This window comes from Molossus molossus, unplaced genomic scaffold (assembly GCF_014108415.1).
Source record: "Molossus molossus isolate mMolMol1 unplaced genomic scaffold, mMolMol1.p scaffold_m16_p_21, whole genome shotgun sequence".
Classification (NCBI taxonomy): domain Eukaryota; kingdom Metazoa; phylum Chordata; class Mammalia; order Chiroptera; family Molossidae; genus Molossus; species Molossus molossus.
In genome coordinates, this window is record NW_023425357.1 from 11,075,632 (window position 1) to 11,091,806 (window position 16,175).

At 49.3% G+C, this 16,175-nt stretch overlaps 1 protein-coding gene across 1 annotated transcript; it reads left to right on the forward strand.

Moving 5' to 3' along the window:
- Window positions 1-776: 776 nt before the first annotated feature.
- Window positions 777-15,789, forward strand: ACP7 (acid phosphatase 7, tartrate resistant (putative)). The gene is made up of 12 exons (XM_036275742.1): window positions 777-931; window positions 7,375-7,575; window positions 7,780-7,962; window positions 8,816-8,939; window positions 9,133-9,195; window positions 9,296-9,410; window positions 9,497-9,604; window positions 9,699-9,756; window positions 9,837-9,904; window positions 10,005-10,076; window positions 14,496-14,633; window positions 15,724-15,789. Exons 1-12 carry the CDS (start codon window positions 811-813, stop codon window positions 15,787-15,789), a joined length of 1,317 nt encoding a protein of 438 aa, XP_036131635.1. The 5' UTR covers window positions 777-810.
- Window positions 15,790-16,175: the final 386 nt, after the last annotated feature.

Sequence of the window (16,175 nt, forward strand, 5' to 3'; positions counted from 1 at the left end):
GAGACCTAACTGGAGCCGGCAGGGAAGCACTGCGGAGAAGGGGGGTGGTGTACAGGTGGAGATGGGGTGGAGTGGGGATTGGGGTCACAAAGACAGGATGGGATGCTAGTGAGGGGATGGCAGAGGGGATGGCTCCCTCCAGGGAGGATGGATTTCTGGGGGATCTGGTGATGGAATGGAAGATTGAGGTCACTAGACCAAAACAGAGGCTGGAGGCTGGAGGCTGGAGGCTGGAGTAGTGATGAGGTGCCCGAGGCCAGGCTGGAATGCTAGGGATGAAGGCCATCAGGTAGAAGAAACTGGGGTTACTAAAAGCGGGATGGAATGCTGGGGGTAGGGTTGTCAAAGGTAACTTTACAGGAGTCCCTCTCAATCCCAAACCTCTTGTGCTGAGAGCGAGCTCTGGAGCCCGGACTCATGACTCTGGACTCTGCTCCATCACATCCGAGCTGTGCAGCTGAATCACTGGGTGGCTCGTTCTGCCGTCCCTGGTATGGGGCTGCTGGTCGCGGTGGCCACTGCCGGAGGAATGCTGCCAGGCTCCGCGAGTTAATCTATGCAAAGTGCTCAGCACTCAGTGAGGCTCCGAGGTTGGCTGCTGGGTGGTAGTGATCATTTTTGTTTGTTTGTTTGCTCTCCAGCATCTGGATTATCATCCCCTTGAAGACCTTCCTTCCATCCTGCCTTCCTCCTGGTGACATAGCCTCATCCCCCTCCATTCTCCATCCTCCCAGGCCCTCCTACTGTCCCTGACCTATTCTGATCCACACCAGTACCCATCCCCTTCCCCTCCCTGTCCCCCACCCCACCATGTACCCCTTTCATCCCTGCTGTTCCTGTTGCTGTCTGCTCCTGTTTTTCTCTCTGGGAGTCCATGGAGTTCCAAAGGATCCCAGCGCTGTCCCCGAGCAAGTCCATCTGTCCTACCCAGGTAAGTGTCTGTGACCCCCTCCCAGGGCATTTCCCAGTGAGGCCCATTGGCTTGGGGGCTCAGGAATCTCACACTGATTGCTGTGGGACCCTAGGCTGGTGGCCAGCTCTTCCTGAGCCTCAGTTTTCTGCCTCTGTTAAATGGGGTACAAGTAGTGGTGCATCTGACTGTGTGGGGTGATTCTGGTGCCCAGCCTATAGTAAGTGCTCTCCTAAGGGGGCTGCTATTGCTCTTGCTCATGGTGTCACTGCTCATTGTGTCCCCACAAGGCTGCCTCCTGATCCTTGATCACCAGGTGGTGGTCCACTGGGTAGTAAGACCTTGGACCTTGGACCATGGACCCTTTGCATCCAGACTCCCTGGGTTTGAATCCCAACTTTGCTACCTACCTGCTGTGTGACCTTGGGCAAGTGCTTTAACTTCTCTGGACAATGGGATAATAGTAGTGTGACCTCATAGTGAGGAATAAGTGAGATATTACCTGTGAAGTGGCAAAAACAAACCTTAATGTGTAGCAAGGGTTTTCACATGTGTTTGTCTCCGGACCTCTTAGCACAGCTAAAAATGATTGAGAACCTCAAAGAGCTTTAGTTTATGTGAGTTATATCCATAGCATTTTTTCGTGAAAAATAACTACACTTTACAAAGAAAAGAAATCTAGTGAGAGGAGTGGCATCGAGTTACATCTTTTTAAGTCCCTTGAATGTCCGGAGACAGCTAGATCCTCCTCACATCTGTTTCTGCTTCAGTCTGTTTTCATCTGCTGCTTTGGAGGATACATAGGAAGAAAATTTGGTCTCACGCAGACATGGTTGAAACAGAATAGGATTTTAAAAGGAGTTTCAAATAATTGTGGCTATTCCTCTTTGCACCAAAACTCAACCCTTCCTTCCTTTCTTCCCTCCCTCCCTTCCAAATTGTTTTAGCTTTTTATTTTGAAATAATTTTAGACTTATGGAACAATTGCAAAGATAGTACAGTTCCTGTACATCCTTCACCTAGCTTCCCTTAATGTCAACCTTTTATGTGTCCACGGTACCATTGTCAAGCTAAGAAATTAACATTGGTATCATATTACTAATTAAATCATGGATTTTTTCCCCCCGGATTTCACCAATTTTTCCACTAGTCTTTATCCTAATCCAGAATCCACTGCAGGATCCCCTGCTGCGTCTAGCTGCCATGTCTTGAGTCCCCTCCTATCTGGGACACTTCCTCAATTTTCCCTTGTTTTTTGTGTCCTTGACACTTTTTAGTAAGATAGTTTCTTAAAGGTTAGTTGCCATGTGGAATCTGAAACTGTATGAATGATCTGGCTTTAGAATTTGCTGGCCAAGTGACCTTGGGCAAGACATTTTGCCTGGAAACCTCTGTGAAAGGAACAACAATAAAAATCCATCTCAGGGCCCTGGCCAGTTTGGCTCAGCGGTTAGAGCGTCGGCCTGCGAACTGGAGAGTCCTGGGTTCGGTTCCCGCTAAGGGCATGTACTTTGGTTGCAGTTTGTCCCCGGCCCCGGTTGGGGTTGTGTGGGTGGCAACCAGTCGATGTGTCTCTCTCACATCGATGTTTCTCTCTCTCTCTTCCCCCTCTCTCTCCCCCACCCACTCTATCTGAAGATAAATGCAAAAAATGTCCTTGGGTGAGGATAAAAAAAAAAAATCCATCTCAGGGAACTGCAGTGAAAATCCAGAGATCACAGCTGTCCTTTGGCCCATAGAATAATAGTAGCAAATATTCCCTTTGAATAAGTGCTTCAGATGGATAACTCACTCAATTAACCTCATTTTGGACCTTAAGCTGTAGGTACTATTGTTACTCCCATTACACGGAAGAGTAAACTGAGGCTCACAGAGATGAAGAGTTTGACCCTAGGTCACACAGTCTGGAATTTGAACCTAAGCAACTCAAGAGTTACGGTACTTGTTTTAAAACTTTAAATTTTGTACTAATTTTAGATTTAACAGAAAATTTGCAAAAAGATTACAGAGTTTCTATATCCCCCTCACCCGGTCTCTCCTAATGTTAACATCTTACCCAACCATGGCACTATTTTTAATGCCAGTGACATTGGTACAATGCTATTAACTAAACTATGGCTCTCTTTTGGGTGTCACTAGTTTTTCCACCTGTTAAGTTATTTAACATTTAATTGTCTTGTCTCCTTTGTCTTCTCCAATCTCCAGTTTCTCAGTCTTTCCTTACCTTTTGTAATTTTAACATTTTTGAGTACTGAGCAGTTATTTTGTAGGATAAGCCTCATTTTGGGTTTGTCTGATATTTTCTCCTAATTGGAACTAAGTTATGTATTTTTCTGGCAAATGACAAAGATGTGATGTTGGGTCCTTCTTAATGCATGGTATCAGAGAGTCCATGATGCTGGCATGGCTTATTGCTGCTACTGGTGATGTTGATCACCATGGCTTGGTTCCTGGGCTTCTCCACTGTAAAGTTTTTTTTGGTACGTGCCCCTAGCAGGAACTGAACTTGGGACTCTCTGGTCCGCAGGCCGACGCTCCAACCGCTGAGCCAAACCGGCCAGGGCTCCACTGTAAAGTTATTATTCTTTCCTTTGTTGTTAATAAATATCTTGAGGAAGATTCTTTGAGACTACAAAAATCACATTTCTTTGGAAACTTTTGCCCACTAATAATAGTATCCATCATTGAATCTTGTCTGCAACCGTTATTAGCGTGCTGTTCACCTAATTGTGATTTTGTGATCTTCTAATTCTCTTTTTCCGTCTGATTAGATTTTACTCTAAGGAAAGGCTGTCCCTCCTTCCTCCATTGTTTTATTTAGTCAATTATTTAACTCACTGATGTTTATCATATTCTATGGGTTAAAATCCTGTACTATCATTATTTATTTTGTGGCTCAAATTATTCCTGATTTGGTCTTGTGCAATTCCTTCAGATTGGCTTCAGTGGTTTTTAACAAAACCCCATCATTTTTTTTTTAGTACTTCTTCACTGTCTGGCACCACAAATTATTTTTATATATTTTCTGCCCATCTCTGGAATCAACAGCTTCTCCAAAGAACCCTAATTCCTTCTATTGGAGAATGGGTAATTAGAAACCAAGATCTGAGCTCCAGGTGTGCTCATTGCTACTGAGGTGTCATTGTTTCTAGGCCCTCACAAATGGAGCTAGGCCATACACGTGTGTTTATTTATAAGCACATGCCACATCTGTGTTTCTGTACCTATCTGTATATATATTAAATGCCATGGGATTGTACTGATACTTCTAATTTCAGTCCATAAAGTGGTTTTGGAATTGTTTGCCCGTATCCCTGTGAGAACACTCACTGGATGAGGCACTTATGTGCAGTCTTTTTTCTCTGTTGACTTATAGTGCACAGTCAAGACCCATTCCCCAAGGTTACTTTTCTTCCTCACCCCTTCAGTGGGGTTACTTTATTCATTTTTGTTGTTGTTGTTGTTGTTGTTAATCCTCACTTGAGGATAGTTTTTCCATGCTTTTTAGGGAGAGTGGAAGTGGGTGGAGGGGGAGAGAGAGAGAGACATTGATGTGAGAAAGACACATTAATTGGTTACACTCTGCATGAGCCCCAGCTGGTGCCAGGTATCAAACCTGCAACCCAGGTATATGCCCTTGACTGGTAATCAAACCTGAGACCCTTTGGTGTGTGGGCCAACACTCTAACCACTGGGCAACACCTCCCAGGGCTACTTGATTCATTTTTAAATATCGTTACATCCATTTGTTCATGTTTATATTCCATACTAACTTCTCCCCACGTCCTGGGTAGTTTTTTTAGCTTATTTTTGGAGTGTATGAAGGAGATATAAAACCTGACTATAGGTCTAGGAGTCGGAATTTTTTTTTTAAATTTTCACCCAAGGATATTTTTTCATCCATCTTCAGATAGAGTGGGAGGGAGAAAGGGAGGAAGAGAGAGAGAGAGAGAAACATGGATGTGAGAGAGACACATCAACTGGCTGCTTCCCGCACGACTCCGACCAGGGCCAGGGATAAACCGCAACTGAGGTACGTGCCCTTGGTCAGAATCAAACCCGTGACTCTTTGGTCCATGGGCCAACGCTCTAACCACTGGGCAAACTGGCCAGGGCTAGGAGTCAGAATTTTTATACAAAAAAAAGACAGACTCAGAGAGGCATCTTCCCTCCTCGTTCCTACTACCCCATTTTCCCTTTTTTCTACTCCATCCACCCCACGGAAGTAATCCATCTCTGTAGTTTTGGGCATATCCTCTCTGTATTTCTTTTGTATCAATGACCATATCCTTGTGTATTTTCTTATATCCTCTTTCATGGAGAGTAGCTGATTATATATACTCTTGTATACTTTGCTTTTTAAATGTAATTGTATGTCCTGGACATTCTTCCATGTCCTAGAGTTCCTAGTGCTTGTCCTCTTTCTTTTTTGTTTTTTTGGTACGTGCCCCTAGTGGGAACCGAACCCGGAACTCTCTGGCCCGCAGGCCGACGCTCCAACCGCTGAGCCAAACCGGCCAGGGCTGTCCTATTTTTTTTTTTGACAGCGGCACAGCGCTCCACTGTGCGCATGTCACAGAGTTTACTCAGTCTCTCTCCTTCGTGTGGGCCTTTCGGTTGTTTCTGGGATTTTGTGATTGCACGCAGGTAACCCTGTGCACGTGCATTTTCATGTTGCTGGAGAAAGAACCCGTGCTCTTATTGTTACACTGTACCTCATAATGTTTTTTGTTTTTTTTCATCCTCACCCGAGGACATTTTTTCATTTTTTGTTCAGACAGACTGGGAGGGAGAGAGAGAAAGAGAGAGAGAGAAACATTGACGTGAAAGGGACACATCAAGTGGTTGCCCGCACGACCCAACCAGGGCCGGGGACAAACTGCAACCGAGGTACATGCCCCTAGCGGGAACCGAACCCGGGTCTCTCTGGACCGCAGGCTGACGCTCTAACCGCTGAGCCAAACCAGCCAGGGCCCGCATAATGTTTTTAAAACCTTGATTTGGTTTCTAACATTTAAGAATTTGGAGCAATCACTTAAATGTCTGGATTTGTATATCTATCTACTGGGTGTCCTCCCCAAAATGTGTACACAGTTTGAATGATTATAAAGTCAGTTTATTAACATACAGTTCCCTTTCAAAGTTTAAAATAATCTACAGAAATGAATAATTTTTGTTGTCAACCTGTTTTCCATCTGATGACCGTTCTGGCCCAGGCCCTGCTGATAACGCGAAGCGATGGAATCGCAAACATTGAGAATCGCTCCGTTCAGGGCTCACTCTCTTTCAGTAGTTGCCCTCAATTCGTCGACTGTGGCCAGTTTTTTTCTTTTTCTTTTTTTCTTTATTGATTTTAGAGAGGGAGGAAGGGAGAGGGAGAGAGAGATGGAAACATCTATGAGAGAGAACATCGATTGGCCGCCTCCTGCATGCCCCCCACTGGGGATCAGGCCCACAACCTGGGCATGTGCCCTGACCAGGAATCAAACCGGCGACCTCCTGGTGCATGGGTCGATGCTCAACCACTGCGCCACACGGCCGGGCTATTGCCGGTTTTGTACCATATACTTTATCTTTTATGCACCTCCATGAAAAAGTCTAAGGGATAAATTTTCTTTATTCAAAGCTTAGTCTGGCTTCACCTATTATTTCAAATCAGTTAAGTGAGTTAGTAGCTGTTAAAATGTGTATACATTTTGGGGGACACCCTGTATATATATATGCTCCTGGACGTAAAAGCCATCGCATAAAGGTTTACTCTAGCCCTGGCTGGTTTGGCTCAGTGGTTGGAGCGTTGGCCTGCAGACCAGAGAGTCCCGGGTTCAGTTCCCGCTAGGGGCATGTACCAAAAAAAAAAAAAAAAAGATTTATTCTAGAAACAGACAGATGTGGTGGTGCGGGCCTGCTCCCTGCATGGCAGATGTCACCAGAGCTCAGCAGTGGCTGCCCCTTTCAGACCAGCAGGGTCTGCAGTTTGCCACACGCCCAACTCCCTCCACCTTAGTCCTTACAGTTGGCCCTTTTCCCATTTATATGACCTAGCTGGTCTCTAGACATCTGAGTTCATAACTTCTAAATGATATCACGTATGTAAAATGTTTGGCACAAGGTCTGCACATAGCAAGTACTAATAACAATAATATCCATTCACTCATATGGCCCTAACTGTGCCAGGCACCGTTCCAAGTGCTTTACTTATATTTCTTAAGCGATGCCTCATAACAACCCTATAGAGTAGATACTATTATGATTCCGTTTGACAGACAGGAAACTGAGGCTCAGAGAGGCAGTGACTTGCTCAAGGAAAGCACAGCTTGGAAATGGCAGAGCCGGGCTTGAACTTGGGAAGTTGCCCTTAGCTGCTGAGTCTTCAGGAGCAGTTCATCATTGGCCCTCACTCAGCTCCTCCCAGCCTGCCCTGCCCAGGCCTCACTGCCCTGCCCCCTCTGTTCCTCTCTGCCCAGGGGAGCCAGGCTCCATGACTGTCACCTGGACCACATGGGTCCCAACCTACTCCGAAGTACAGTTCGGGCTGCAGTTATCGGGGCCCCTGCCCCTCCGGGCCCAGGGCACCGTCAGCCCCTTTGTGGATGGGGGCTTTCTCCGGCGGAAGCTCTACATACACCGCGTCACGCTGCAGGGGCTGCTGCCGGGGGTCCAGTATGGTGAGAGGGGTCGGGCCCAGGTGGGGGGAAGGGGAGGAGTGGGGCGTGGGTTAGAAGCTGCCATTGGCCCAGATTGGGCTGGTGACTCCTCTGCTTGTCTGAGACCCTGGGATAAAAACAGACCTGGAGCGAGGTGGACAGAAGGGGGGGCGGAAGAGACATACTGGGGCCCCCATTTGACTGTGGCCTTCCCCTTTCCCTCAGTTTACCGCTGTGGCAGTTCTCGGGGCTGGAGCCGTCGGTTCCGCTTCAGGGCCCTAAAGAATGGGCCCCACTGGAGCCCCCGTCTGGCTGTGTTTGGGGACCTGGGGGCTGACAACCCGAGGGCCCTACCCCGGCTGCGCAGGGACACTCAGCAGGGCATGTACGACGCTGTTCTCCATGTGGGTGAGGCATTGGCAAGGGTGCGCCTGGAGGTATGGGGGTGGGAAGCTTGGGTGGGAGGCGGCGCCAGGACTGTGGAGGGGACCGGGGCAAGGGCCGCTGTGGTTCTGAAGGGACCGGGGATGAGACTGGCCATGGAGATGGTGTCTGGGGTTGCCAGCCTGCCCAGGTTAAAGTCCCGACTCCCACCCTCAGAGCTCTGGGCATGGGCTTTCTCCCCTGTGTCGTTACCACGAGAGCTAAGACGAGTTCACGTGCCCAGGACTGTGTGATGACTAAGTGAGTTGACACTGCCTGGCATGTTGTAAGTGTCAGTTATTATCATTGCTGTTGTGACTTGAGGGGACAGGGAACCCGATGGGAGGGGAAGATTGGGGCTGATATGGTTCCAAGTCACTCCGGCAGTGGACTGTCCTGGATCTTCACTAACCAGCTCTGCGACCTTGGGGGAGCCCTTAACCTGTCTGGGCTTCAGTTTCTCCACCTGAAATGGGATGATAGTAATACCACCCACCTCAGAGGGTGCTTTAAAGATTCAGATGATCAAGCATGTGAAGCATTTGGAACTGGGCTTGTGTAAAACCAGTACCAGGCCACGTCCGTCTTCGTGCTGTTGTTCCGGGAGGGCACAGGAGGGCGGGCAGAGCCGGGGCCACTGGTGGGGCACAGGGGACCAGCATGGTCCTGTGGGAGTCTCCAGAGCCCGAGGCTCGGGAGACACATCAAGAGCACACCTGCTGGGTGTGAGGCAGGGATCAGAGGCCAGAGGTTGCCCAGCCCACACCTGAGCACCCAGCTCTCTCAGTTCTGGCGAAGGTAGAGCTGGATCTGGGTCCTCACTGTCCCCCGCCCTCAGGAGACTTTGCCTACAACATGGATCAGGACAACGCTCGGGTCGGCGATGCGTTCATGCGGCTCATCGAACCCGTGGCCGCCAGCCTGCCGTACATGACGTGCCCGGGAAATCACGAGGAACGCTAGTGAGGGCCAGGGCTTCGGGTGGGCACGGGCCGGCCAGTCTCGCCTTCGTCCCTCACACTGCTCGTCTGTGGCAGTGAGAGGAGGGGGCGGAGGGATGGACTGGAGGCCAGGCTTGACCTCAGGGTCCTCGGGAGATGGGGTGGGTGGGGCACCCAGACCCTCCCCCCATTTCCTTTACTTCCTTTTATCCAGCAACTTCTCCAACTACAAGGCTCGCTTCAGCATGCCAGGGAACAACGAGGGCCTGTGGTACAGGTAACCCGGGGGCCCTGGGGGACTGACCTCCCCTTCCCTGAAGGATGGGTGATGATGCAGGGCACACGCCACCTCTGACCCCTGCCCTTTGACCCCTCAGCTGGGACGTGGGCCCTGCGCATATCATCTCCTTCTCCACCGAGGTATATTTCTACCTCCATTACGGCCGCCATTTGGTAGAGAGACAGTTCCACTGGCTGGAGAGAGACCTCCAGGTAACCTGGGTGGAGGCCCCCTGTTACCTCGGGACCTGCTTCCCCTCCCGGCTCCCCCCACCGTTCACTCTGGCCCTTCTCTCCAGAAAGCCAATAAGAACCGGGCGGCCCGGCCGTGGATCATCACCATGGGTCACCGGCCCATGTACTGTTCCAATGCGGATGTGGATGACTGCACGTGGCATGAGAGCAAGGTGAGGGCCCCTCCCTGGGCAGGGCGCTGAGAGTGGGGGGGGGTCGCACCCTGCTCCCCCGAGTCACCCCTCTCTCCTCGCTCCTCCTGCGCAGGTTCGAAAGGGCCTCTTCGGCAACTTATTTGGGTTAGAGGATCTTTTCTACAAATATGGTAAGTGATTTGGGGGGAGGTCCCTGGCCCCAGGTTCCCACCTGGATTCAGGGGCCTGACCCCCATTTGCTGTATCTCAGGAGTCGACCTGCAGCTGTGGGCTCATGAGCACTCGTATGAACGGCTGTGGCCAATTTACAACTATCAGGTGAGGCTCAGGGAGGCTGAGGCTGCCGTCCGTGGGCTGCTCGTCAGACCCTCCGGTGTGGTCTGGTCCGACTCACCGTCTCCCTCGTCCCCTTCTCCAGGTATTTAACGGCAGCCGAGAGATGCCGTACACCAACCCTCGAGGTCCTGTCCACATCATCACAGGGTCTGCGGTGAGCAGGGCGGGGAAGGGTGCTTCTGGTTCTCTCCTCTTGCCGTCTATTGAGGGGCGAACTTGTGCCAGCCGGGGTGCTGCGTGCTTCATAGACTCACTCTCACCAACTCAGTCCTAGAGCTTAGGTACACCCAGCAACATGCCCATTGGACGGGTGTGAAAACAGAGGCTCAGACAGTAAAATACTCGTTCAGAGTCACAAGTTCAATAGGCGGCAGGGATTGGGCACTTGCCCTGGTGGACGGGATTGGATCCACGGACAGAGGACTTATTATTATTATTATTATTATTATTATTGTAGCTGGACTCCAGACTTTATTCACATTCCACCCCCTTTCTCACTAGCGGCCTCTTTCTGTTCCAGAATCCCACGCTGTATTTAGTTGTTGTGTCTTCTTAGTCTGCTCCCATCTCTGCCAGGTCCTCAGTCTTTCCTTGTCTTTCGTCCTTCGCATATTGGTAGACCCTCGCGTTTTGCAGAATGCCCTCATTTTGGGTTTATTTGACACGTTCTCATGCTGTGATTCGGGTTACGAATTTTGGGCACGACGATCATGGACGTGACGTCATGTCCTCTGAGCGCATCATGCCAGCGAGTAGGTGATGTCAATGTATCTCTACCCTGGAGATGTTTCTCTGAATCACCAGCTTAAGGAGGTGTCTGCTGGGCTCTCCACCATGAAGTGATTATATCTCCCTTTTTTTTTAATTTTTTTTTATCCTCACCTGAGGATATTTTTCCATTTTTTGTACAGATAGAGTGGGAGGGAGAGAGAGGAAGGGAGAGAGAGAGAGAAACATCGACGTGAAGGGACACATCGAGTGGCTGCCACCCACACAACCAACCAGGGCCGGGGACAAACTGCAACCGAAGTACGTGCCCTTAGCGGGAACCGAATCCTGGTCTCTCCGGACCGCAGGCCAACGCTCTAACCGCTGAGCCAAACTGGCCAGGGCTATATCTCCCTTTTTAATTAATAAAGATCTTGGGGGAGATCCTTCAAGGCCGTGCAAATGTCCTGTTTCTCCTCAAACTTTCACCCACGAATCTCTGACGGTCTTGCCTGCAACAATGAATGCCGTGGCGTTCTCCAGGGATCTTCTGTTTCCCTCATTCCTCTTCGATTTATTAGAATCCTCTTGTGAGGAAGAGCTGTCCCTCACCTCCTTTATTTGGTTAGTTAGTTAATGATTTATACTGATGTGGACTCGGGTAATTGTTTCATTCTGTGGGCTGTGAGCCAATGCTATTGTCTATGTTGCTGTTCAGGTTGCTCCAGCTCTGGCCGTTGGGACTCTTCGGGTCAGGACCCTGTCCCTTTGACGTGAGCACTTCCTTGCTTTTTGGCATTGCCAGGTGCTCAGGATCGGCTTGTGGTTCCCCTGCCCCCACCATGGAAGCACTCACTTCTGCAAGGAGAAAAGGCTTATTTTTGAAAGCTGATTCTTAAGAGCCTCTCGTGATAAAAATTCAAATAGCACCGAGGGCAGGAGGTGAACACCAGCCATCCACACCCCTTCTTACTCCCACTTTAGTTGTTCCCTCTCTTGCTGGCATTTTAGAATGTTCTCTGCCTATACAAATGAGTAATTGTCTACATAGAAGAGTGTTACTGCATCACCCACTTTTCCAAAACAACTTGGATCCTGCTTGCAGTTCTCAACCTCGGTGCCTGTTAGAATCACCTGGGGAGGTTGTAAAACTCTGATGCCTGGGCCCTACCCCGGACCAAACACCAGAACCTTTTGAGGACAAGGGCCCTGGCGATGCACACCCCAAGTAGTCACATCCCCGAACAGGAAATGGAATGTTATCAGCACCAGAGACTCCCCAGGCCCATAGGAGATTGCTATTCTGATCTTTATTGGCACAGATTAGTTTTTCCTTTCATTTAAAATTTTGAAATGATGCCCAGCTGATGTGGCTCAGTGGTTGAGCATCAACCCATGCACCAAGAGGTTGCTGGTTTGATTCCTGGTCAGGGCACATGCCCAGGTTGTGGGCCCAATTCCCCAGTGTGGGGCATGTAGGAGGCGGCCAATCAATATTCTCTCTCATCAATGTTTCTATCTCTCTCCCTTCCTCTCTCTCTAAAATCAATAAAGAAAAAAAAGTTTTTTTAAAGAAAGATATTTTCTTTAAAAAATAAATAAAATAAAATTTTGAAATGATTTCAGACTTACAGGAAAGTTGCAAAAATGATATGAAGACTTTCCATATCTCCTTTACCGAGATTTCCCAAATGTAAACATTTAACCAATACTTGTTATGATCTCTCTGTCTCTCTCTCTATGTATATATGTGTATATATAGTATTTTCAGATTCAATGAAAAATTAAGTTGCAGAAACTATGCCCTGTTTTTCCTCTATTTCCTAAAATACAAGGACATTATCTTATCTCTTATCACTACAGAATGATAATCAAATTCTAGCAGTTAACCTTGATAATATACTAATATTATCCCAGTTTACAGATCTCATTCAAAGTTAGCCAATTGGCCCATTCCTGTCCTTCAAATCAAAGCAAAGAATCTTTTTTCTGGCCCAGGATCTAGTCTAAGATCACATGTTCTATTTCAGTGTCTTGTCTCTGTAGCTCCCTTTAATCAGAAACACTTCCCCACTCTGTCTTCATTCTTCATGACCTTGAACAATTTGGAGAGGACAGCAAAATCGTTCTGTAGAATATCCCTCAGTTTGGGTTTGTTCGGTGTTTGCTCAGATCAGATGGAAGTTAATGCCTTTTTGGTAAGAATGCACAAAAGTGATACTGTGTTCTCGGGCATCCTACTAGGAGGCACATAGTACGTCTTTTTTTTTTTATGATTAGAGAGGTTTTGTTTTTTTTTTAATCCTCCCTCGAGGACATTTTTTGCATTTATCTTCAGATAGAGCAGAAGGGAGCGAGGCGGGAAGAGAGAGAGAGAAACATCGATGTGAGAGACACATTGAGTGGCTGCCACCCACACGACCCCAACCAGGGCCGGAGACAAACTGCAACCAAGGTACGTTCCCTTAGCGGGAACCGAACCCGGGACTCTTTGGTCCGTAGGCCGACGCTCTAACCGCTGAGCCAGACTGGCCAGGGCCACATGGTACCTCTTTAACACTTTAAGCCTCAGTTTTCCATCGTGTAGATGTGGTAGGGATCTGTCTCATTACTGGTGATGTTCACGCCGATTGCCCGGTTGAGGTAGTGTCTGCCAGCCTCTCCACCACAGTTACTCTGTTCCCTTTTACAAAGAACAAGTGTCTCCTGGAGAGACACTTTGAGACTATGCAAATATCCTGTTATACCTCAAACCTTCACCACGAGTTCTACCATCTGTTGGTAATTCTTGCTTCAATTCGTTGTTATATGATGGCTGAAAAATGGTGATTTTTTTTGAGCTCCCTCGTTCGCCTGGCAGATTGTACAGTAAGGCTGAGCACTCTCTGCCCCAGGCATCGGTGATTTTAAAAAGCTTTCCTAGAGTGTCTGCTGTGCAGCGAGAGTTGAGACCCTCTATTCTTCTGTTCTGCAATTGTTTTTCCTTTAACGGTACATCCTGGCTTCTTTCTGTATCACCCTGCTTCGTGATGGTTGTGCTATAATTTACTTAACTGACCCCACTGATGGGCATTTGGGTGGCTTCCAGCTCAGGGCTTTTACAGAAAATGCTGCAGTAAAAGGTCTCTCCACGGCCATGCACTTTCTAGAAGACTCACAGCATAGGAAGCCTGGCTGGGTCAAAACACTCAATTTCAAGCATTATCAAGGTCAGGTCTTAACTGACTTTGTCCTCCTTGAGGGTGGCAGGGTCCTGGCCTGGGAGGTTTTTTTTTTTTTTTTTTTTTTTTAATCCTCATCCGAGGACATTTTTCCATTTTTTGTACAGACAGTGTGGGAGGGAGAGAGAGGAAGAAAGAGAGAGAGGGAAACATCGATGTGAAAGGGACAGATCGAGTGGCTGCCACCCGCACGACCAACCAGGGCCGGGGACAAACTGCAACCGAGGTACATGCCCTTAGCGGGAACCGAACCCGGGTCTCTCCGGACCGCAGGTGGACGCTCTAACCGCTGAGCCAAACCGGCCAGGGCTTATTTTATTTATTTATTTTATCCTCACCGGAGGATATTTTTCCATTTTTTGTACAGATAGAGTGGGAGGGAGAGAGAGAGAGAGAGAAACATCGATGTGAAAGGGACACATCGAGTAGCTGCCACCCGCACCACCCAACCAGGACCGGGGACAAACTGCAACCGAGTTACAGGCCCTTAGAGGGAACCAAACCCGGGTCTCTCTGGACCGCAGGCTGACGCTCTAACCGCTGAGCCAAACTGGCCAGGGCTGGCCTGGGTGGTTCTGTTCTGCTTTTCTGCGGGTCCTCCACCTGCCCCAGCCCCCCTGGATCTGAACGATTGTCCCTCGCAGGGTTGCGAGGAGCGGCTGACCCGCTTCACCCTCTTCCCACGGCCTTGGAGCGCGGTGCGGGTGAAGGAGTACGGGTACACGCGCCTACACATCCTCAATGGGACCCACGTCCACATCCAGCAGGTGTCCGATGACCAGGTCAGTGAGGGGTGCCTGTGTCACCGACCTGAATAGCCAGGCTCAGCGTGCGCTGGAGCCAAGGACTCTAGAGCCAGGAACCCTGGGTTCAAATCCTGCCTCTGCTATTTACCAGCTAGACCTCAAGCAACTTACTTAACTGTGGGCCACAGTGTTCCCATCTGCCAAATGGAGACATTTAATAGTTTCTACCTCACAGGATTATATGGGGGTTAAGTGACTTATTGTATATAAAGTGCTTAGAACACCTTCTAAAACATGGTAGTTATTTATCAACACAAAGCAGGGGGAAGAAAAATATAGGTGGTGGGAGGTGGGTGAGGGAAGCCAATTCCTTTGTGTGTGGTCCATGTGGCTTAAGCTTAGATGGGCCCAGATAACCATGGCCCGCATTTCTTTATTTTTGCCATTGTAATTTTAAAATGGTGATAATCATTATGATTTGTCGAGTCCCTATTGTGTACAAGGTGCCGGGCTGGACACTTTAGTCACCACAATCCCATGGGGAGGATTTTCTTTCCCTTTACAGATGGGAGAACGGAGGCTCAGAGAGAGGGAGTCATTTTCCCAGGGTCACACAGCTGGAGGACGGCAAAGCTGGGATCTGCCACCAAAGACCGTGCTCTTTCATTACAAATAGCTGCCATTTACTGAGTGACACGTGCCAGGGGCAGGCTTTCGTGTGTGTGATTTTCTTCAGTCCTCCCCAGTTTGTAGAACTTGGAAGCTGGGCTCAGAGTCAGGTCACGTGCTCAAGGCCACACACAGTGGCTGTGCTGGGATGGAAGCCAGGCTTGTCCGGCTCCAGGGTTTGTGCGCTAATAGCCACACGCGACAGACACTTACTCAGTCCTTGTCGAGTACCCTTTCCAAACCTCTCATTTCATTCCCACAACATCTACCAGGCCGATACTATTATTATCATCCCCACCTTGCAGATAAGGAAAATGAGGCTGGCTCAGTGAGATCTAGCAACTTGCCCAAGGTCACACAGCCCATCAGAGGTAAAGCTGGAATTCGAACCCAGGCTACCTGGCCCCAGAGTCTGGGCTTTCAGTCCTTGTGTCGTCTCTGTTTTTGTTCCTTGCAGGATGGGAAGATTGTGGATGACGTATGGGTGGTGAGACCCCTGCTGCACCGGATGATGTACCTCTAGGGATGGGACAGCTCTGAGCCTTGCTTGTGGCCTTGGCTTGTGTAACTGGACACTACCCAGGCCTGGCTGGGGAGTCAGGGCGGGCCTCGACTCCTCTGCCTTCCTGAGGGCCCACGTGGGTGAACGCAGCCCCAAGGGAGCCGGGCAGCTCTCCCCTCCTGGCGAGGTGGGGATCCTGGCGGCGGCTGTGTTGGAGGGCAGTTGTGGACACAGACATAGACGCAGAAGTGGGTGGCCCAGTCCTGCCCTGCTACATAGCACTGACTGGGCGGGGTGCCCACAGGGCCTCGGGAATAAAGAGGCTTATGGCTGTGGCTCCGTGGACTCTGCACTTCTGCTCGGGATGCCCACTAGGGCACCCTGCTCCTGCCTGCCGGGGCGAGAGG

Coding starts and splice junctions, on each gene's coding strand:
- ACP7 (XM_036275742.1), top strand. CDS start 811: ATGTACCCCTTTCATCCCTGCTGTTCCTGTTGCTGTCTGCTCCTGTTT. Junction 7,963..8,815: donor CGACGCTGTTCTCCATGTGG/GTGAGGCATTGG, acceptor CCCCGCCCTCAG/GAGACTTTGCCTACAACATG. Junction 14,634..15,723: donor AGCAGGTGTCCGATGACCAG/GTCAGTGAGGGG, acceptor TGTTCCTTGCAG/GATGGGAAGATTGTGGATGA.